This window comes from Squalius cephalus, assembly GCF_949319135.1.
Source record: "Squalius cephalus genome assembly, chromosome: 1".
NCBI classification, from domain to species: Eukaryota; Metazoa; Chordata; class Actinopteri; order Cypriniformes; family Leuciscidae; genus Squalius; species Squalius cephalus.
In genome coordinates, this window is record NC_137122.1 from 25,093,510 (window position 1) to 25,118,067 (window position 24,558).

The 24,558-nt window shown below is 40.2% G+C and overlaps 2 protein-coding genes across 2 annotated transcripts in view; both read right to left on the bottom strand.

The window, feature by feature from the left end:
• The window catches only part of LOC307171396 (uncharacterized protein), a gene marked incomplete at both ends in the record, with an annotated part of 28,149 nt that extends 14,806 nt beyond the window's left edge, over positions 1-13,343 (bottom strand). Inside the window, one exon of the mRNA XM_079893005.1 lies at positions 13,295-13,343. Within this exon, the coding sequence (XP_079749131.1) occupies positions 13,295-13,343 (49 nt within the window). The remainder of the gene's footprint in view (positions 1-13,294) is intronic.
• Positions 13,344-16,847: 3,504 nt separating this feature from the next.
• LOC307171406 (uncharacterized protein) overlaps positions 16,848-24,558 on the bottom strand; it is a gene marked incomplete at its 3' end in the record, with an annotated part of 94,032 nt that continues 86,321 nt past the window's right edge. Inside the window, exons 12-16 of the mRNA XM_079893013.1 lie at positions 19,961-20,059; positions 19,176-19,271; positions 18,895-18,993; positions 17,062-17,090; positions 16,848-16,934 (exon numbers count right to left, since the gene is read on the bottom strand). Of these exons, the coding sequence (XP_079749139.1) occupies positions 16,848-16,934; positions 17,062-17,090; positions 18,895-18,993; positions 19,176-19,271; positions 19,961-20,059 (410 nt within the window). The remainder of the gene's footprint in view (positions 16,935-17,061; positions 17,091-18,894; positions 18,994-19,175; positions 19,272-19,960; positions 20,060-24,558) is intronic.

Genomic DNA, 24,558 nt, shown 5'->3' on the forward strand with positions numbered 1-24,558 from the left:
GTCAATTCTGTATTTCTATGGTTTTTGCATGTAATTTTGTGAAATGGTTATTTGCTGTAATTTAATGGAATCTGTCTGGAAACTTTGCTGCCAGACTTTTACCGTTTTTTTTACGGGATTTTTTTTTTTACTGGGCACTTGAATCAAAGACCACTGCTGATATACAACAGATGTTTTATTCTTTTGTAGTTAGAGAGGAGCTGCAATTTGTTTGTGGTTGTAGCAGCGAGATATTTGTTTACTGCGCGATAAAATTTCAGGAATGTAATATCCTATGTGCATACCCAAGCAAGTTGTTTGGGCTTGTCTGATAGCAGTATCTTCAGGCTAACGTAAACCGGAAGTTCGTTACTGGCTTGTTCTACGTTGCCATAGCAATCATGGGAAAGGTCAGAGTTCTGGAAAGTTGTGAATATCTAGAAGACCCGCTGCAGGTCAGTGAATGTTATAACAGCAACGGGCAGAGAGTTGTGCATGAGACGAGGACCGCGAGTGAGTGAGTATTATAATCAAATGTTTTATTAAATTCAGATAACATCGTAAATAATGATTTTCTCAGGCTTAAAATTCATACAGATTTCCATTTATATGGCATTAAATTTCATCCTAGGTGGTATTAAAAATGTCTTAAATTTAACTTGGAGAATCCTGGGGGTACCCTGCCAGATGATTTTGCCGTTTTCTCCTCTGCCTCTTTTTATTTGATTGCTTTGCCATCCTGCTGTCTTAACACTAATAAAGATGGACTGGTTAATGTTGAAATGTAAAATATGATGGTATCTAAACACAAAACAATTTAGTTGTGATCAAATGCTATGTAACTACTGTGTGTCCTAACCTAGAAGAGGTGTCCAGAGTCTTTGCGCCATATAGCTGACCTGCAGCCAAAAAGAGGCCAGCATCTCCGTGGTCAATCAAACCATCTAGTACCACCTCATATCGAAGCTCTCACTGTCATGATAGAATACTGGAAGCAGTTGCAGGTAAAAAAGGTGTTTATTTACGAACAGCAAGCTCAAAGGAAATAACACTCAAAAGTCAATGCTGAACGATCTCTCGGGGACAGGCGATCCGATGCTCTCAGGAACAGGCAAACAGACGCTCTCAGGGGGCAGACAATCAGGCTCACTCTCGCAGGGACTTCGATGGTCACGTGATGAAGTGCGCTGATGCGGTGAATACGAAGATCCCCAGTGCTCGGTGCTCGTGGGCGGTGAAACAGAGAAGACGCGATCCTCAGGAAGAACAAGATCCGGATGAGACGGCACAACACACACAGGACGGCAAACAACGGATGGACGCTGGAATGGAGAGATGAGTGAGTATAAATGGAGAGCGGGAATTGAAAGCAGCTGGAGCGGGGAGTGAGTGTGATGATTATCAGCTGGAGCACTGAACAATCACGCGAGCGGGACAACGCCCACTCACGCACACTCACAGACATGAAAACAAACAATGACACGAGACACAGAGGAAACAGTGCATAACTCAACCGTGACAGTACCCCCTCTCCTAGGAATGCCTCACGGCATTCCCAGGCCTCCTTACCTGTCGATTGTAATCATCGATAAGGGAGTGATCCAGGATGTCACGAGCAGGAACCCAACTTCTCTCCTCCGGACCATAACCTTCCCAATCCACCAAGTACTGAAATCCGCGTCCCCTCCGCCTTGAATCCAGGATGCGACGAACCGAATAAGATGGTTCCCCGTCTACGAGTCGCGGCGGTGGGGGAACCGGGACTGGCGGATTAATACGTGCAAAAAACACAGGCTTTATCTTAGAGACGTGGAAGACCGGATAAATTCTCCTGTACGCCAGAGGAAGGTTGAGGCGGACTGCCACCGGACTAACGATCTTGGTGACAGAAAACGGGCCAATAAATTTAGGAGCTAATTTATTCGATACGGAGCGGAGAGGAATGTTCTTGGTAGAAAGCCACACTTTGGAACCGACGACGTATACGGGAGGCCTGGACCGGTGGCGATCGGCTTTGGCCTTGGTGCGCTCCCACACTTGGAGGAGTGTCTCCCGGGCTCTCGTCCAAGTACGGTGACACCTCTGGATGAAGGCGTGGGCGGAGGAGACCGCGACTTCGGATTCCGTACTAGGAAAAACAGGTGGTTGGTACCCTACACTACACTGGAACGGAGACAGGCCCGTGGATGACACTGGCAACGTATTGTGGGCGTACTCCACCATAGAAAGTTGTTGACTCCAGGAGGAAGGATTCCTGGAGACCAAACATCGTAGTGTTCTTTCCAAATCTTGGTTGGCTCTCTCAGTTTGACCATTGCTCTGGGGATGGAACCCAGAGGACAGACTGACCGTCGCCCCCAGCAATCTACAAAACTCTCGCCAGAATTTGGACACAAATTGGGGTCCCCTGTCGGAAACCACGTCTGTCGGGAGGCCATGTAACCGAAAGATGTGGTTTACGACTGCCACCGCTGACTCCTTGGCTGAAGGCAATTTGGGCAAGGGAATAAAGTGGGCCGCCTTCGAGAACCGGTCCACCACGGTCAAAACTACCGTGTTACCCTGGGAGGGTGGGAGGGCGGTTATAAAATCTAGAGCGATGTGGGACCAGGGTCTCGAAGGCACCGACAGCGGTTGAAGTAACCCATCTGGGGGTCGATTGGATGACTTACCAGTGGCACAACTTGAGCAAGCCAAAACAAAATTGTGAACATCACGAGCCATAAGTGGCCACCAGAATCGCTGCTTAACTAAAAAGATAGTACGACTCACCCCTGGATGACAGGCTAGATTAGAGCAATGACCCCACTGGATAACGTCTGATCGTAATCCCTCCGGCACAAATAAGCGGTTAGGTGGGCACCGGATCGGAGGCGTTACCCCTTCCAAGGCCCTCTTGACCCTCGATTCGACCTCCCATGTGAGCGAAGAGATAATTAGGGTCTCTGGAAAAATGCGCTCGGGAGTAGGTTCGTGTTCGGGACGATCAAAAATACGCGACAAAGAATCGGGTTTGATGTTTTTGGACCCTGGACGATAAGAAAGAGTAAAATCGAAACGACCGAAAAAAAGTGCCCACCGAGCCTGCCTGGAGTTCAATCTTTTGGCGGTTCTAATATATTCCAGATTCTTGTGGTCTGTCCAGACGATGAAGGGTACCCCTGATCCCTCCAACCAGTGGCGCCATTCCTCCAACGCTAACTTGACTGCCAACAACTCTCGGTTACCAATGTCATAATTTCGTTCGGCAGGAGATAGACGATGTGACAAAAACGCGCAGGGATGCATCTTGTCGTCTGAAGGAGAGCGTTGTGAAAGAACTGCGCCTACCCCCACCTCTGACGCATCGACCTCAACCACAAACTGACGTGCCGAATCAGGGGCAATTAAGATGGGAGCTGAAACAAAGCGGCTCTTGAGTTTGGCAAACGCAGCCTCAGCTGCGTCTGACCACCTGAACGTAGTTTTGGGTGAGGTCAAGGCGGTCAGAGGTGCGGCTAGTTGGCCGAAGTTGCGAATAAATCGCCGATAGAAATTGGCGAATCCCAAAAACCGCTGCAGGGCCTTGCGGGAATCTGGGATTGGCCACTCTACCACAGCCTTAACTTTGTCAGGATCCATACGCATACCTTCAGCCGACACGATGTGTCCCAGAAAAGGAACCGACTGTGCATGGAAAACGCATTTCTCCGCCTTGACAAAAAGCCCATTCTCTAGCAACCTTTGAAGCACTCGTCGGACATGTTGCACATGCTCCTGGAGAGACGAAGAAAAAATCAATATGTCATCCAGGTAAACATATATGAACTGATCGATCATGTCTCGCAACACATCATTGACGAGCGCCTGGAAGACTGCGGGACTATTGGACAGGCCAAACGGCATAACCAAATATTCAAAGTGCCCCCTAGAGGTGTTAAAAGCAGTCTTCCATTCATCCCCCTTCCTGATGCGGACCAAATGATAAGCGTTACGTAAGTCCAATTTTGTGAAGAGTGAGGCTCCCTGCAACCTCTCGAAGGCTGAAGACATCAACGGCAAAGGATAAGTGTTCTTCACCATGATGTTATTCAACCCTCGGTAATCAATGCAAGGTCGCAGAGAACCGTCCTTCTTCCCCACAAAAAAGAACCCCGCCCCCGCAGGAGAAGAGGAAGGTCAGATGAACCCGGTTGCTAGAGAATCAGAAATATATTTCTCCATAGCCTCTCTCTCAGGAACCGAGAGTGAATAAATCTTGCCTTTAGGCGGAGACTTACCTGGCAGTAAATCTATTGCACAGTCATAGGGACGATGCGGAGGGAGAGAAGCAGCCCTTGACTTACTGAACACTTCCCTCAGGTCCTGGTACTCTACGGGCACGTTTGACAAATCCACTGCTTCCTCCTGCAACACAGGGACAGAAACAACAGAACAAGCAGACACTAGACACGAATTATGACACTCAGTGCTCCAAGCCGATATGGTTCTCTGTTTCCAGTCAATACGGGGGTTATGCAAACTTAACCAGGGGTGTCCTAAAACGATGGGTGTGAGGTGGGAGTCCATGATGTAAAATGAAATGGTCTCAGCGTGATTTCCAGATGTGATGAGTGTGAGGCTCTCGGTGACTTGAGAGATGGCCGGTAGTGTTTGTCCGTTTAATGCATTTACAGTGATGGTCTGAGGGAGTGTTCGGAGGGGAATTTGAAACTGTAAAGCAAAACTGTGATCCATAAAGTTACCTTCAGCTCCCGAGTCGACAAGTGCCTTGCAGTGGTGATCTTGAGTTGACCATCTCAGTCTTACCGGGAGGATGGTGGAAGTGGATGAGGTCTTTTCTGCGGAGATCCCACCCGATAGTAGCCTCATACTTACTATCGGGCTGGGCCTTTTACTGGACAACAATGAGCGAAATGTCCGGCGCCACCACAGTATAGACAAAGGCCCTGGGATCTCCGCCTTTCTCTCTCCTCCCGGGAAAGCCGAGCTCGCCCTACCTGCATGGGCTCGGGATCGTGGGGACCGAACGCGTCCATGCCGCTGGACCGCTGGTGTTCCACGCTGCCGCGGACTCTGGTGGGTGACGTTCGACGACCGATCCGAGATAGACGAGCGTCCACCCTCAAGGCCAGATCAATAAGCGCGTTTAGTGATGAGGGCAGGTCCAGGGCGTAGATCTCCCTTTGGACGCGTTCGGCCAGCCCATGCAGGAATAAATCCCACTGCGCCTCCTCGTTCCAGCGACACTCGGCCGCCAGGGTCTTGAACTCAATGGAATAGTCCGAGACGGATCGATCTCCCTGGCGTAGCTCTGCCAGAACCCTGGCAGCCTCTCTTCCCGCGACGGCACGATCAAAGACCCTCCTCATTTCCGTCGCGAGCGCCTGGAACGAGGAGCAGCACTGGTCTTGATTTTCCCACACGGCAGTTCCCCAAAGCGCCGCTCTCCCAGTCAGTAGCGTCAATACGAACGCCACTTTCGACTCCTCTCTCTCGAAGGTCCTCGGCTGTAGGGCGAAATGCATGCTGCAACGTGTTAGAAATGGACGACAGAAGTTGGGCTCACCGGAGTATGACTCAGGAGTAGGGAGTCTGGGCTCCGACTGGGAGAGAGGCACAGCTGGTATGGGGGGAACTGCCAGTGCGTCTGGTGGTGCTGGCGCAGTGGGAGGTTGAAGCTGATGGAATCGCTGGGTGAGCTCGGACACCTGCGAGGCAAGAGCCTGAATAGCTCGTCCTGTCTCCCCCTGGCTGCGTTCCTGTGCATCCATACGGCCGATGCATACTCGAATAAACTCCTCCAACGATGCTGAAGATCCACCTGCTGCTCCCATGTCTTGGTCCATCCGTTCTGTCATGATAGAATACTGGAAGCAGTTGCAGGTAAAAAAGGTGTTTATTTACGAACAGCAAGCTCAAAGGAAATAACACTCAAAAGTCAATGCTGAACGATCTCTCGGGGACAGGCGATCCGATGCTCTCAGGAACAGGCAAACAGACGCTCTCAGGGGGCAGACAATCAGGCTCACTCTCGCAGGGACTTCGATGGTCACGTGATGAAGTGCGCTGATGCGGTGAATACGAAGATCCCCAGTGCTCGGTGCTCGTGGGCGGTGAAACAGAGAAGACGCGATCCTCAGGAAGAACAAGATCCGGATGAGACGGCACAACACACACAGGACGGCAAACAACGGATGGACGCTGGAATGGAGAGATGAGTGAGTATAAATGGAGAGCGGGAATTGAAAGCAGCTGGAGCGGGGAGTGAGTGTGATGATTATCAGCTGGAGCACTGAACAATCACGCGAGCGGGACAACGCCCACTCACGCACACTCACAGACATGAAAACAAACAATGACACGAGACACAGAGGAAACAGTGCATAACTCAACCGTGACACTCACATCGCGGGACGCAGTGTCCATAACCAGAGGTATGTAAAAAGCCAAGAATTGATTTTGTGTAGAGCAAGACACACATGCCAGCCACTGTGCTACTTCCATACATTTTGTTTTTCAAAAAGCCTATGACATTGAACAAACATTGAACAGAGAAAGCTGCTTATAGTCATCACAGTTACAGTGTTCAAGCTCTTCAAAAAACTTTGGACTGAATCAGTGCTATAGAAATGCTGTTCAAACATAGACCGATATGTTCAAACATAGACCGATATGTTCACGATAAGCAGTTTCCACTGTAACTTGCGTTACATACAATGTATGATGTGTCTGTCTGCAAAAAATCTGTCAAACAAAAAATGTAGGCTATAGAACATAGACGTAAATAAGGACTGCTGCTTTGAATTTATGACAATGTGTCCTTGTTATAAATTACTCTACAATCAATTGTGGACAGTTAACAGCTTTTTCTTCCAACAGAATCAAGAGGCTGTGGCGAGATGTTTACACCTGTGTGTTGGATGCTTTCCATTCCATCTTCTCTTGTTTGGAAAGCATGGGTTTGCTACATCCAGACAACGAGGTCCACCTGTATGCTCTCCACTGGGTCTTCATACCTGTGATCCAGTCCCATCTCGACTTCTTTGTCCAGGGATGGAACAACCACAGCATCCGAACTGCCAGGAATATGTCTCCCCAGCAAATGTGGCATGTGTTCAGGAACAGTGAAGATCTCATGCAGGTAGTGATTTTAACAGGGAAAAGCCTCTGCTACACATCCACCAATGTGTCCCTGAGGAAGACAATTGTCTCCTAGTTGCTCCAGACGCATGCGACCTCTGACATATATAACAATTGTAAGTCGCTTTGGATAAAATTGTCAGCTAAATTAATGTAATGTAATGAAAAAGAAAATGCTCTTACATTAAACATAAATAATTCACTTAATACAGTACTGACAATGATGTCTTCCAGTGACAACAGAAAAGTCATTGTTCAGTAGCAGTACTCTAAATTATTTAAATACAGACAAAAGTGTAGACTAGTGTAGCATATACTCAGATTGTTGAATTATTGTTGGCACAGTCTATTACCAATCATTTCTTGGTCTGAATATGACATTTCAATCAGTTCAGTTCAGTTATTGCAACTAGCATTTTGTCCTGTCAGGTTACAGGTGAATACATATATTAAAAAAATAATGTAACATACAGTATAGGACATACAATACCTAACAGTATAATATACAGCACTTTATCATTTATTAAGGAAATTTGACTCTAGTAAATGCTGAATGAGCGGACTATGCTGAATAAAATGTTATACTAACGTATTGACTCCTTCCCCCACTCCTGTCTTTTAAGATTAGTCTGTTAAACCTGCTTTATAAAACAGGGCCCTGGTGAGTCAGACTACTGTAGATGTGTTCTTTACCTTAACTGAAATAGCCTTCTTTGTCTGAGACAGAGACAAGACCAAGTAAAAATGCAGTCCAAAAAAGACTGAGACCATCAAAATTGGTGTAATAATCCGGACGGAGTATACAACTGTTGTGGAAAATTTTGATTTTCATTGATTCTTAGTAGATGTTATAAAGACTTCTGTTATAAAAACATCTACTAAGAAAAGAGATGTAATATGGTTTTATAATTTGGGATAAAAGAACAGAGGGAAACTTCTTGTATGTTTACAGAGATACAAGAGGTACAGAGGTACTAATCATCGGTACTGTACATCAGAGTATCAATCATCGGTACTGTACATCAGAGAGAGTACAGAGGTACTAATCATCGGTTCAAAAAACCGCCCACAAAACCTCTCACAATACAACTTTAACATAGTAGGATGTCCTGTTAATTTATCCTCTACAGTAAAAGACCTGGGTGTTATATTAGACTGCAACCTGTCTTTTGAAAATCATATTTCATATGTTACAAGAACAGCCTTTTTCCACCTTAGAAACATTGCTAAGCTACGTAACATGCTATCAGTTTCTGATGCAGAAAAGTTAGTTCATGCATTCATGACCTCGAGACTAGATTACTGTAATGTTTTATTAGCTGGTTGTCCTGCAACTTCAATAAACAAGATACAGTTAGTCCAAAATGCCGCCGCTAGAGTTCTAACTAGATCAAGAAAATATGATCATATAACACAGATTTTAACATCACTACATTGGTTACCTATAAAGTTCCGTATTAATTACAAGGTATTGCTACTGACATATAAAGCCCTAAACGGCTTAGCTCCAGTTTATTTAACAGATCTTCTATCGCCCTATAATCCATCGTGCTCTTTAAGGTCACTAAATTCGAGGCTTTTGGTCATACCTAGGATATCCAGATCCACCAAAGGAGGGAGAGCATTTTCACATTTAGCTCCAAAACTCTGGAATAGTCTTCCTGATACTGTTCGTTGCTCAGACTCGCTCTCCCAGTTTAAAACTAGATTAAAGACGCATCTCTTCAGCCAGGCATTCATATAATATTTTTAATCTTACAGTTAAATCCGACCTCTAGTTCATAAACGCCAGAGGAGAACTGGCCCCCGACTGAGCCCGGGTTCTCCCAAGGTTTTTTTTTTTTCTCCATCAGGTCACCTGATGGAGTTTTTCGGTTCCTTGCCACTGTTGCCTTTGGCTTGCTCAGTTGGGGATATTTAATTTAATTAATCAATCAACGATACTATTGATCAGCATTACCAAACGTGGACGTTCCACTAGAAACAAACATTGATGTATTGTTTTAATTTAATACTGTGAAGCTGCTTTGATACAACCTATGTTGTGAAAAGCGCTATATAAATAAACTTGACTTGACTTGTTTAGACACCTGAAGTGGAGTACTGAGACAATGGGAACAGCTGACCTTTGAGGTCAGAAGTCATTTAAATTCGGGGATTCTAAAGGTCAGCTAGCGATAAATCGAAGCAAGCAGCAAGTGGGTCCTTGGATTGGGCCTATTCTGGCTTGTGGAATGTGGGACGGAAAGGAGCCCTTATTGGCGTTAAGACCTTGAAAAGAGTATAAAGTGTGCTCAGCTCTTCCTATCTGGGTCTCACTCACTCCACAGGGTAAATGCTGTGTGGCGACTGGGCCTATTCTTGCAAGAATAAATACTTCTCTTTTTATAAATTTGACTGAGTGTCTCTTACGCAGTGATGATGTTTAATGTGATTTTTTTTTTTTTTTTTTTTTGCCAGAACACAACATTAGCTGCGGTTGCTCGGAAATGTCTGCAATCTCGGTAACAATGTCAACAATAATGTTTTCCCTGTTGAAAAAAATATTACATTAGAGAATGTTCCTGTAGTTGAATGATTCTTAAGTTGTCACTGGAATGCATTGTTGCAACTCATAAGCTTGCATTTACGCTCTGATTCTTGGCTTTTATTTGGATTTTGTACCGTTTACTTTTTAAAATAGCCATTTTGCTCATCAACAGGTCAGTGAAGAATATGGGACTGACTGGAGAGGACCAAGTGCAGCAGGGGTGGACACTCATCTTGACATTCCAGAGGTTGAGCTTCCAAGGCAGCTTACTGAAGCAGACTTTGCCCTTCTACCTCAACCAAGCACAGAGCAACGTGACTACGGTGTTCAACTTTATTGTGAAACTGTGGATGTATTGTCTAGATTATTGTAAGGAGAACCAGAGCTTGTCCAAGATACAGCACAACTACAGTAATTCAGCCCCACTAACAGACCAGAAGACTTTGTCTTTGACAAACTACCCTTCTCCTCGTAGTCCTCTCCTGACAATATGCATATATACTCACAAAGGACAAGACACAGACCATTATTAATAAAAAGGGAAGTCCTTAATGTGAGCATGACTGAGATTCAGGACCAGCTCAAGCTTAGATGATGGCAGCAGATGAGTGAAGGAACTGGTGGTACATCCTCCCCAACAGTGACAGCATTCAGGAGAAGGACATGACACAACGGCACTAAGCTGAGACATGAGCTCCTGTAAGCCAGTCAGACAATGGCTCAGAGAGGGCCCTGACAAACCTGTCAATGTTTTTAATGTGTTATTTTATTCTGTATGCAGATCAGTCGATGTGACTTGTTTTGGGTAGATAAGATTACTACTTTTGTTTCCTCTTCTTCCTGTGATTCCTTTCTAGTTATGTTTTCATATTCTGCAACATTTTATTCATGCCGTTGTTTTAACTTCCCTTTCGGCTTCTGCTGCTTGCATAGCACTTTCATAAGATTGTACACTTAAAGGCGTCTGTGGGTAGCCATGGCGCAGAACCAGCAGAACCACCTGTTTAAGCAGAAGCTGTAATACAGGGTTCACCAATCTCGGTCCTGGAGGGCCGCTGTCCTGCAGAGTTTAGCTCCAACCCCAATTAAACACACCTGAACCAGCTAATCAAGGTCTCACTAGGCATACTAGAAACTTTCAAACAGGTGTGTTGGAGCTGGTTGGAGCTAAACTCTGCAGGGACAGCGGCCCTCCAGGACCGAGATTGGTGAACCCTGCTGTAATAGATAGCACACAGGTATAGTCATAATGAAACTGCTTGTCTCTTGCCACAGCTTTCACAGGATCACTGTGTACTGTTACAGTAGATCTGTAGATTTCAAATGAGATTAATTTACTGTAACATGCCTGTATTTTGCTTTACTACACACTACTTGTATTATGCAACAAAAAAGAAAGATAATAAAGTGTTAGTTACTAGTCAAGATATTTCAGGCACCACAACAACAATTACAGGGAGAGCAGAAAAGTACAGAAGGGAATTGCAAGATATAACAAACAAAATAAAACCATGTAATTATAGGTCATATATAAAAAAAAAAACTACAATACTTGAGAATGAAGTGTCAATGTGTCTGAGTGAGTGAAAAGGTGGTGTCTAGTGGTGTCTATTGATCCAGTTTTTACAGAATGAGCCGTAGCTTGGCTGTGACCGAGTGAGCACTTCTGGAAACACTGCAGCAAATCTCTGACCCAAAGCTGTGACACCAAGTGGTCCTTCCTGTCCAGGTGAAACATCTCTATCTGCAAGAAGGATGACAAGTCAGTGGGTGGGTTAGAGTCCCCTAGTTCCTTCGCCCTGTTTGACTTCAGGTGAGTAACACAACACTGAACTACAGTGTTAGCTGTGATGGTTAAACCTTTCCACATAAGACAATGTTATGTTAGTGACCCAATACTGCAGACTGCAAGTGACAGAATATCAGCTGGAAGCAGCAAAGTCACCACAAAAACATGTTAAGACGATTTCAGAGCATAATATAGCAATATATTGCGGTCCTTTTTGCACTGCACAAAAAAACCTGCTTAACGTTACATCTTACAGCAGGGGTGTCAAACTCAGTTCCTGGAGGGCCACAGCCCTGCAGAGTTTAGCTTCTACCCTAATTAAACACACCTGATCAGCTAATCAAGTCCTTCAGGCTTATTTGAAAACTGCAGGTGTGTGTGTGTGTGTGTGTGTGTGTTGAAGCAGGGTTGGAACAAAACTGTGTAGGGCTGTGGCCCTCCAGGAACTGAGTTTGACACCTGTGTCTTACAGCAACCATCGTGACATCGTCACTGGCCTTCATGCTGCCTTACTGTTTCCTAACCTTGTTTTTTCTGATGCATTGCGTTAAAAAAATATACAATAGGCTATAGGCTATAGCAAAAAAAAAAAAAAAAAAAAAACAGAAACAAGCACATTTACTGGCAATGTGAAAGGAGTGTATCTACTACTGTCAGTGGGGTTAACCATAGTTAAAAAAAAAAAAAAAACGCGTATAACAATAGCCTACTAAAGCATGTTAGCAATATCAGCTAATATAACTAGTAGCTAATGTTAGCATCTTACCTGCTGCTTTCTCGTCATCAGACCGATAGCACTCCTTTCACTGGTGACTTTGTGTGTGAGGCCACATAAATGTTACAACGCTGTCATTAAGTTGAAGTTATCACATTATAAAGTACAGTCCTCGCTCCAGCCCTGTTCACTCGCTCTGTTTGGTTTCATTACAGTGCTCCTTAGCACTGGGAGCTCCCTCTGCTGTCCATAAGGTGCCTCTGCGCACCAGCCATTTCAAACCCAGCCTCCAGTATTTGGGCCACGCCTCCTTATTTGCATACACTCCTCAATCCTCAAATGCCCAATCCTAAATCCCCAAATTCCCAATCCTAAATCCCCAAATAACCAATCCTAAATCCTAAATGACTAAATGATTAAATGCCCAGTCCTAAATGCAAATTCCCAATCCTAAATCCCTAAATGCCCAATCCTAAATGGCTAAATGACCAAATGCCCAATCCTAAATACAAAATGCCCTAATACCAAATGCCCAATCCTAAATACAAAATGCCCTATCCTTAATACCAAATGCCCAATCCTAAATACCAAATACCCAATCCTTAAATACCAAATTCATTTTCGACTTTTAGTTTTCAATCTGACCGAATAATCCCTCCATAGTTTTCTAGCTGGGAGTATGCATTCACGTTATCGCCCCCTCTCTGTATGTCAGAAGCCCCCTCATCAGCGCTCGGCTGGCACTGGCTCTCTGGCTATATAGTCAACCACCCCATAAAAATAAAAACGCTGAAGAATCAATTTTTTTGTGTGTAGTGATTTGTTTGTGAGGGTTGAGGGATTGTTAAATGTAATTTACATTTAAAAAAATCAATGAATAAAACTATGAAACACCCTGCAACATACCATACATAATACTCATTAGTAATGTCTTTACTCTCAAATTGTTCTGTCTCTTTAAAAAATAACCATACAATGGTTAATATAATTTTTATATGCATGCACATATGTTTTTGTTCGATTCTGGGGAACAATCTTGTGCCTCACAGCACACATGCCTACTTTCCTTTAATTCTCCTTCTCGATGAGTTGAAGAAAGGACATCTGCTCTATACCCGCAACCAACGCCTCTGAATAGTAGGCTATAGATCACACTTACCATCAGCGATCATCAGTACTGACATCAAAACCCAGTTCGGTAGATGCATCTTCAAATGTGCAAAATTAAACCAAATGTGGATACTCATCTGTCGGCTAATTATAAATAGCGGATATTACTGCTAACGGACGCTGAGGTTTGTGAAATGCTGCAGACTCAACACTTCCTTTCACTTTCATTTTTACTTTCACTATTAAATTGCCGCAGGGGCGGGTTCGAGGCGGAGGATTATTGACGAAATGTAGGCATATTAGTCATATCACACTAAAACGGATCAATCCGAGAGAAAATAATCAAATCATTATAGACGTTTCCAGGGCTGTACTGGCTGAGATTCACTGGGAGACTCTAGTTTAAATATATATATTTATTTTTGTGGATGTTGTTTTTTTTTTTTTTTTTTTTTTTTTTAAAGATTTTTATTGAAAACTAGCAAATGATTTGGATAAGTGACCTCTCAGTTTAATGCTGTGAGAAACAACAATCATCCAGTTTTCCAGTTTTAAGGGAAAGGGAATGTGCATTCTACCAAATCTAATTTGTTTGTGGTTTAAACAAAAAGCAGTTGTTTGCACTTTAATGCAGTCATTTGACAATTAATACAGACATGTTGGTCTGCTTCATCAATGCAGAAATGTTTTCTGAAAACACCTACAATTGCTGAAAAAGAAACATTTTAAAGGATTAATTCACTTCTGAATTAAAATTTCCTGATAATTTACTCACCCACCCCACATCATCCAAGATATTCATGTCTTTCTTTTCTCAAACATTAATGTTTTTGAGGAAAACATTCCAGGAACAGATAACGTGGTCCTCAACCTTTTTGCCCCCAAGGCCCCCCTATAAGGAAATATTCCAGGGCCCACACAAGACTCTTGTGGTTCTACACCATCTGACAAAAATGCTGTATGGCAGGGGTCGGCAAGTAACTTTGGCCGAGGGCCAATATTTTTTTTAGCCAGTAGGTGGCGGGCCAGCTACACAGAGTAGGCCTATGGATACAAATTAAATACTCTTATATAGGCCTATAATCGCAGAATATGATGGGTCCGTCACTGTCCGTGGATCATTCGTTCAATCGTTTTTTCAAATTAAAACCAAAAATAAAAAGATGAAAAACTACTTGTTTTTCCATTATTTATTTCCTGAACTAAAATGAAAAAACAAATAACGACGGGTTTTCTGATTGTACTCAGATCAAAAATAGAAAAAATTTATTACTGGATTAGACTAATTTTAATTTTTATTTTTTATTTTGAATTTAACACCTTAAGCATATATCAAGGAAATAATTTAAAACAGATCAAGTACTATTGTGGTAACAGATTACAGCCATTTTAATAAAGGTGTGAATCATGCCTCATTCGCTTACAGTCCGACTTTGGAACTTTATTCCTTTTTTATTATTATTATTTATTCGGGACACACACATACACACCTAAGGTTTAAGGAGGTCTGTCAATATAAATATTACGCTATTTTAACATTGTAGGCCTACTGTCAGCAGAGAAAAAAATGCCAAAGAAAAAAATTATGAAATATAAATAACATAAATTAAATAGGACAAAAGCAGCCTATCACTCAAATTTCTAAGCAACCTAAACGAAAATCATATTGCACTACTGACAAATGAAGTAGGCTATTTTCTGCCGAACTATTTCAAACATCCTTGCAAAAAAAGAATGTTGTTGGCTGACAATGGTTTCAGTACCAAACAGCTCCTCAGAGCTAGGTGTAGCCTACAGGTGGTCAGAATTAAGTGCGGATACGCTGTCAAAAGGTGTTGGAATGGGCTATTGTCAGTCAGACCGCCCGCTCCGTCCAAAGTACACCAGAGTTCTGACCGCTACAGTCTTTTGACGCGCGAATGGACACAAAGTGGTCAAGCGTAACTAGACGTGGCAGGCGCGAATTTGACGCGCTATTCGCGTCCGGTTTGAACGTACAGTTATACTTTAAAATGTAATCCCGCGCCGCATGATTCCCTATGTGTGTTTCACACAGTATGCGGCGGTGAAATCGCCGCGCGACTACGGCTTTTCTCAAGTATTGGAAGAGTTTTGTGCAGCATTTAGGACTTCCATAATAATCCGGCGGGCCAGAAAATATTGCTGGCGGGCCAGTTTTGGCCCGCGGGCCGCCAGTTGCCGTTCCCTGCTGTATGGCATCTTTAAAGATCCCAGTCAAAATACGTATTTGAAATATAAAATGCTATTTTGTATTTTAAAGCCTTTGGGGAAAAAATCAAATGTAATTTGTATTTAAATACATTTAAGAGGAGTACTTTTGTATTTTCAAAATACATAAAATACTTTTTGCCAGTCAACCTCTTTCTCGGTGTGATTTTGTGCTTCAACTAGTTCAGTTGAGTGGGAAACTGAGTCCATGATGTGTTTAGTGTCAGTGGTAAGACAGAAAGTTACTGTAAAAAACCCTTGAAAAGTCTAACAGTGTGAAATAGTAATAGTCAAAATGCAGTTTCCCAGTTTATTAATTTAACATTAATACAAATATTATATACATGTTTTTACCTCATAAGAAATAATGGATGGATGTTGCAATAAAAAGACGAGACAAAAAATACAGACTGTTCAAACTAACAGTAAATAAAGACTTTTTCAGCTTGTTCTTCACACAAAACTATGACATCTGAATGCATTCATCATTCACATACAAAATCCCACATGTTTTGACCATCATTAGAGATTATGGTAGAATTTCGAGTTATAAATTAATCAAATTTTATGATCTTTAGAGTCATTATTGTGGAGGAGAGCGGCTGATCTGCATGTGCTTGTCGCCTCTCCGTTTGGACTCATTCTGGGCTGGAAACTTTATTTAAATGAATTATGTATTTATTTAACTGCTGTGGGAATCACTGTTTCTCTTCATCACATGGATCTATCACTACATGAACACAGAGCTGAGGAAACACTGGCCTGAACACTATAACACTGCTCTCTGATCAGACAAAACACTGAAGAAAACGCATCTGATCTGGAAGAAATATTTAATAATTCAAACATAGTAGAAATACAAACTCTTTAAACTCCAGTGCTGCAATCATGATGATAATATTATGTGTCTGTTACTCTGCTGAATTTATCTGAATGTAAATAACAGTATATGTGTCATAATGCTTTTATAATGTAGATATTGTCATAAAGAAGGATCTGATCCGCCATCTGAAGGTTTAAATATTCAGTCTCAGTGTTTCTGATTTATTTACACTGTTGAACTTTGCTTACAGCTAAAATCAGCATCACATACAAAGCAAAAGTTTTATAACACAATAAAAACACTCTGCATATATTTACAAAACCAAGAAAAAAGTACAAAACTATATTAACAATGAATAACGGCACTACACTGAACTCAGCTCGATCACATGATCAAACCGTCAGTGTCATTTTTGTATTTGATGCTTTTCACAATCCATGTGGTTTCAAACAGCTTTAAATTGTGCCTTAACGTGTTGGATATAAATCTGGAATAATCCTTGTTCTCATGTTTGTGACCGCACTGAATCCGGCTGAGTTTGCTCCTAAACTCAAGGATTCTCTAACATCTCTGTTTCTTCTGGGTTCTGGTTCTGGTTCTGCTGAGATCTCTTGACTCGTCTAGATCTCACTGAATCCTGTGTTTAGAGCAAGACACGTCATTTAAACACTATCACATCCTCATACTTTTGGAGAGTTGTGAATTATGAAGTTAAAAGTCTCCTGATGTTACGGGTCAAATATAAGTAAATAAATGATACTAACCTGACAAGACTTCAGACAGCTTGCGATCTCTGTGAAGTCAGAACAGAGAGAGAAAAGACATCAGTGGATCTGTTTCAATCTGATCATTCTCACTTCAAATTATATGAAATTACTACTCATTTACATAGACCTTTAAAAAAGACATCATTTTAATAACTGCTTTTACTTAATATTGATTTTAATAGTGACTCTGAGTGGTTTAAGACACTGTAAAAAAGTTCAACCCACTTCAAATTTAAAAATAGATCCTGACAAACTGCAGTCCAATCAATCTAATCAGACCAGAGAGCCGACAAACACACAGATTCAACACTTAACACACACCCCATTATTGTCCCAGACAGCAACATAGTGTCGGCCCAGATCCGGTACATGTGGATTCAACACACACCAGACGTGAGCCGGATCTGGGCCGACACTATGATGGTGCCGAGTGCAAAGCTCTGAATAATCACCATTTCACTCATGTGTTTATTACAGAACGAGCTCTACACACTCGGCCGCGTCTCACAGGTCATGTGATAATCTGGTGTTGGTTCAGTGTTTGTGAGGTAGTGATGTCATCAAGTGCTGTTCTCTCTGTAACCGTCATTCATCTTCACTATGAGCTGCGAAACTCAGCAGACGCTTGATCTCTAAAGGATTTCAGTCTTAATAGTAGGATTTTAAAGTGTTAAGAGAGTAAATGGCAGATTATTATTAGATTATTATAGGAGTCTAAGATGAATGTGTCCAGACCCTTCCAGAACAAAAATATATGAGAATATACTGCAAAATATAATGCAATATATTACATAATACATTTCTATAAATGGGAAACTAGTGCTTATATTTTACAATATACTGCAATATATGCATTGACCATGTATGGCTATATATTAATACATATACAATATTTATAAATGAAGACAAAAATAGCATTACATGTAATATTCACAAAGTTTTATCCTTTAATGTGTAGATATATTGCACATACATGTTCCCATATAAATGTGGATGTATGTTCACACACACACACACACACACACACACACACACACACACACACACACACACACATTCATGGAATGAGTTATGTCAGATTTCTAGTTCCCAGCATGCTTTGTTTCTGACTGTTAAAGGAGAGCAAATGTTGAAATTAAGTGTTATTTAATGTGTTTTGCTCAATATTAATACAGTGTGTGTTTGTGCATGCTCTTATTAACTATCTTGAAAATATGAAACGGGTATAATGTAAATAAGAAAAAAAATAAGCAATATATTAGATTATATATTTCTCTATATACGTGTGAGTAACTATATCTGCAATATTTGACATGCAGTGCTATATCTGATCACATGTACATCTATATATTAAGAAATGTATTACTGAATATAAAATTACATACATTATGATATATTAGTAAATGTATTGCATATCACATATTTTTCAATATATGAAAAGCGGCAATTCCCTATGTATTATTCAATATATTGTAATATGTTAACAATATATTATTCTGTATATATTCAAATATACTTTTTAACCATTTAATATATTGATCATTCATATATGGGAAATATATTTTCTTTTCATAAGGGGATACACCTATGATGAGTGTGTTTGAGTCTCTCAGCGATTAAACACTCACTGTCAATCAAACAGCAGCTTTACAGCAAATCAAATACACACACCACAATCTGTGTGTTAAATCTGTGAATGAATCAGACTTCAGGAAATTAAAGGATTGATCGTTTATTTTTTATGAATTGTGTTTGTTCTGAAGAAAGACACATGATTGTGAGACGCGAGATAAATGGTTTGTAATAGAAACAATTCTGGTTTATACTCACTGGACTCAAATAATCCTGAAATCAGCACAGACACGACAAAGAGACATTCAACCGGAAAGACGATGAACCTCAGATCTCCAAGCGTACGATCACCATTCACTGAAAAATATGAGAATATTATCATCACTGTTTGCAGAAATTAAATCTATATTTGTATAATTACTCCAGGTTATTTCTGAGCAAAGTATTTCAGTCACTCAAGATTAAAGATTATCATTAATACACGTTTAAACTTTATTTACCATGATCTTTATTTTCCTGAGAGTGTTGTGTTCGCTCACCTGTTTTCAGGATCAGTTCAGTTATTAGTGCAGCGGAGGTCAGAAGAACAACACCGACTGATCCAAACACATACATGAGGACAAAACGCTGAAAACCTGTAATGCAAGTTTACATATTTAATATGAAGATCAAACAAATGCAGATTATTATCAGTTTACCTTCAGGGACATAAAACATGTTTATATACTCAATAGAAAAATGATTTAGTTTAATTAATTACCATTTAATTATTAGAAAAATATTATTAGAGAACATTACTGGAAACCATACACAGAACAACATAAATATACACATTTAAAATTATTTATGAGTCTTTGTTTGCTTGATTATATTATTTAATTTCTCATAACTGTATGAAATCTGTGTGATTTATGATATGATTGATTTCAGTCCTTCATTCTTCTACAGCTCATCTGAGATAAATCATCTTAAACTATTGTGTTGATCAATTATTCATATTTTATCATGATGTATTCAACTGCTTTTTATTAATTAATAACTGTTAATTAATGAGATCAATCAATATAACTGATGATCGTCTCAAGTCCACAGCGTCTGTCAGCCGTTCCCATCAGGAATCAGATTTATAACAATTTAAACTGAATTAAGACACAGGGACAGGTTTTTATTTCTTCAAAATGTGTTTCTTCTAAACACTCAAAACTGCTTAATATTACTGGCCCTGCACTGTTTAATATCATCAACTACTAAAGTATTTAATTTTACATGAACCAAAACTGAAACATCAAACAGAGAAGATGATGAAAGAAGATCAATACTGTACCTTGAGATAAACGGAGATAAGAGAAAGTAGCATCTGTAAACTTCATAACTGTCCAGAGTATCTGCAGAAACACCAGCACACAGCCCCATCCGATAGGATCTGTTCATGATCAGATCAAATAAAGAATCACTTCTCCAGCACTTTATTACACAAGTGTCTTAATTATAATACAAGGGATTTTGTCTTCATTACAGGACAGTGTGTGTGTGTGTGTGTGTGTGTGTGTGTGTGTGTGTGTGAGTGAGAGAGAGAGAGAGAGAGAGAGAGAGAGAGAGAGAGAGAGAGAGAGAGAGAGAGAGATTTTTTGATTTTCAAAACCCTTTTTATTACAATTTACATAACAAAAACCAGTATTTACAAACTGTAAAGCAACACCATTGGTATCAAAAACAAACAAAAGACTTAAAAGAAAGAAAACAACAACTCTTCTTCAACAATTTCACAAAGGATCTTATTTAAACACCATATTACCTCAAAAGATAAAAGATCATGCATTAATCTATAATAATGATAATCAATCAAAATCCTAGATTTGACAAATTTTACAAAAACTGCTGCCAAACTGTTGCAAACATTTTGCTATTTTTTTTCTTTTCTTGTGGCATAAATCACCATTTTGCCTGACCCAACAAGAAACTTAACAATTGACACAGATGATGATTTTTTTTCACATATTTAAACCCACAAATATACACTTTCATTGAGAAAACCACATCAAAAGAAGCAAAAAGTTCTCAAGATATCAAATAAGGGTTTTAACCTCACACAGTGCATAAACGCACTAATATTTCCTATAAAGGAGAATCTTGATCATCATCAGTCTGGTTGCCTCTGCACTTCCGCACCGCCTGGCCTGTATAGATCCCCCAGTAGATGTATTGATGAAAATCCAGTCAATGTTAATAGATTTTTTCTGGGACCGAATGCAATTCTGGTTTTTCATTTCCTAAAAAAGACTCCTAGATATTTAAAACCGTCACACATCATTCTTCACACCGGAACAAACGACCTCAGTGAGGGTGGACGTCATTAAAGCACTGTCCAACAGGATATAACCCGGAGCCAAGGTCATCATCTCAATCCTTCTACCTCGCAGTTGTCTTTCTTTTTCTAACTGCACAATGTCTCTTTCCAGTCTTTGTACTGTTACTTTAATTTGAGATGAAGAATGCAAGGTATAATTCTGACAAAAAACTCTTATTTGGGCTTTTCCCATGCACTTCCCACCACTGGCTAATATTCTCAAAAAAACTCTTTTTCATTTTCCACTCATTCCAAAACATTGTAAATCTTTCACAAAACAAACCATCTTGTAACAGTTTAACATTAAAATGCCAATAATATGTACGTCTTGACAATTCTTTCATGTTAAGATCGAAACCAACCATATGATGATCTGAAAAGGCATTTGGTGAATGAAAAACATTCATTACTCTGTTGTTCCATATTTTTCCAAGATAAAACCGGTCCAATCTAGCCCCACAAACAATATTGTCAGTCACTTTAACCCATGTGTACTGTCTTTCCCTTCCATTCCTTACTCTCCATATATCTATCAAACCTCTTTTTTCCATTATTTTGGATAGTACTAAACTAGATTGATTATGAGGTTCTTCACCATTTCTATCAACAGTGAAATCTGTTGTACAGTTCCAGTCTCCCCCTACAATAATACACACACCATCATCAATTTTCTTAAGAGATTCATTCAGTTTCATAAAAAACCTCACCCTTTCTGACCCATTATTCAGGGCATATACATTTTACAAAAGCAAAAAAAAAAACTCAAACTCTATTTTTGTTATTATAATCCTCCCCTTTTCAATTTCCTCAACATTTAAAATATTAACATTCATATTCTTTGAAAATAAAATAGCAACTCCAGCACTATTATTTGACCCATGACTTAAGACGAGCTTTCCACCCCACCACATACCCCATTCTATTTCATTATTATTATCAGTATGTGTTTCCTGTAAAAATGCAACATTAATCTGTTTTATTTTCAAAAATTCTGAAACCATTGCCAATTTCTTCTTGTCTCTACCCCCATTTATATTTAAGGAACCAACCCTCAAACACTCCATAGAAAAATGAAAGGATAAAAGGGATAGAAAAAGAAACCATTGAAAGAGAGACACCCTGTGCAACTTAATCATTGCTTTAATAATTTGAAGCACGAGATTTACCCTGACGTAATTTCGTTAAGAGTTTCTTCAAACGAAATCTCTTCTTCTTACTTAGTTCGTCATGGCTTACCGTTCTCTGTAGCATAATAACTGAAACAATAAACTTATCCACATCTGGGAAGAAGTCATTTACTTCAACTATCTTACCAAAAGTTACATCCAAGAAATCATTTATTTCCTGCAATGTATACAATTCTCCCATAACTTGGGAACCAAATTCAGAAATTTCCGAACAAGCATCGTCATCCACCATCTCATTGTCATCATTACTCATTTCAAAGCCCTGTGATGTTTCAGGTTGTGGCTCAATTTCACTTCCACCAGCCTCACTAATCACCATTTCTACACCTACTCCACTTACTTCTGCTGTCACTGTAACTTCATCAGCCCTCATCATTCTCTCAGTATCCCTCCCTGCAGGGCCTGGCGCTCTCCCTGGCAGTGGCAGGTCATAGCGCCACTTCCGGTGGCATCGCCAGATGCCGTGGCAGCTGCCAGATTTCGTGACAGATGCCACGGTTTTTTCTCGCCGTTTTTGGAGCTGTTTAAAACTACACTGTTCATAGTGGCGATCGATTTTGTTTTAATAATGCAAAGTTCCCACAGGTGTGTTATTTATTATGATTTTTTTTATTATTATAATACATTTCTATGTATCAGCTGCCAGAGTTCGTATCAGGAGTCACAATCGTTTATCGCCGTTTCTGCTGTAAACTACACAGTTTTATTTTTAAATGAAAGATTTGATGATGCATATTACATACCAGCAAGCAGATGCGATCAGAATCTGAACCCAATAAGCTAAACAGCATTTTCCCATAAAGAACACATAAGGAGTGCTTAGCTGTATAGACAGTATATGCACGCGTATACTATACACAGGTGCATAGCCAACATTTCAGAAGTGAGTGGGACAAAAATGTTATATATATATATATATATATATATATATATATATATATATATATATATATATATAGGATACTGTTTATAAGAATATAGAAACTTTATTTTTTTTTCTCTTATGTCTTTCTTCTAATTGGCTTAGAAATCAGATACACTGTTGGACAATAACCAATAAATGATTTGTTAATGTACTACAAACACTTTGTAATTTACCATAAAATGACCTGGAGATGATTGAAAAAAAAGTACAAATAAACTATATGGTCACAATCGTGTGTTTAATGCCTTCATGTTTCCAAAGGTTTCTGCCTTTTATTCAGATCATACAGTGATAGCTGGATGCTTTTGTCCATATTAGGGATTTCCTGGTACTTTGTAAGTTATTACTTCAATATGAGTCTGTCTTGCACTTTCTAAGCCCTCCGGCTTCGTGTATGTGTATATGTTGTCATATTTCCCTTAAATAAACAATACACTAAAAAGGCCAAATACAATTATATTTTGTATTTTTACACTGTGTAATATTCTGTTTATCAAAACCAATAAATGTCATCAAGTTAGTGTTTTTACATTTATTCCAAAATAATAACAAAAGGCAGTAACAATACAAACATTTTTTTTTTTTTTTTTGTCAACTGATGTTCAGCTGTTCTTTTTAACTTTACCAGCGGGTGTTGCTGTTGGACAATTACTTTATACATACTAGTGACTTTTACGCTTTTAATGTCATATTTTGTAATACTTGCATTGATTTTTTTGTAATATCGATAATTTTCTCATCCATTTTTTTTTTTCTCTAAAGAGTCTCTACCTCTCTTGCAAATAAAATAAAAGGCGACAAACGATTGTGACTCTTGGTACTAACTCTGGCAGCTGATCCATAAAAATGTATAATAATAATAATAATAATAATAATAATAATAATACAACAACTACAACAAAAAAACACCATCGCACGCCACTGAGAACAGTGTAGTTTTTACCGAGCAAACAGCAAAAACAGCGAGAAAAACCATGGCATCTGCCGCGAGAAATCTGGCGATGCCACCGGAAGTGGCGCTACGACCTGCCACTGCCAGCATTTGCGCTTGCCCTCTCTCCTGCCTCTTTGCTTCACAACAACAGTAGGCTCCTCGCTAGGCCTCTCGTACTATCACCCACAGCAACGCCACCATGTACTTCACTCACAGCCTGAGGTTGTATTCCTCGATCTATTTCACGATTCCCATCATCAACATTCTGCTGCGTATTCTCAACATTCTGAGCCTTATGTGGACATGCAACCCTCTTATGCCCAATGTCTCACATTCAAAGCATTTATTATTCCCGGTACTCGCATAAACCAGATACGACTTTCCTTCATGCCCCAGTCTAAAAGAAACATTCAAATCTTGTTCATTCAGAAACATAAAAACCTGTCTTCTGAATGATAACGCGTGCTTCAAGGCCTCATTTTTGCATCCAAGAGAATTAGAGAAATCATTTTAACTGGACTAGCAAACT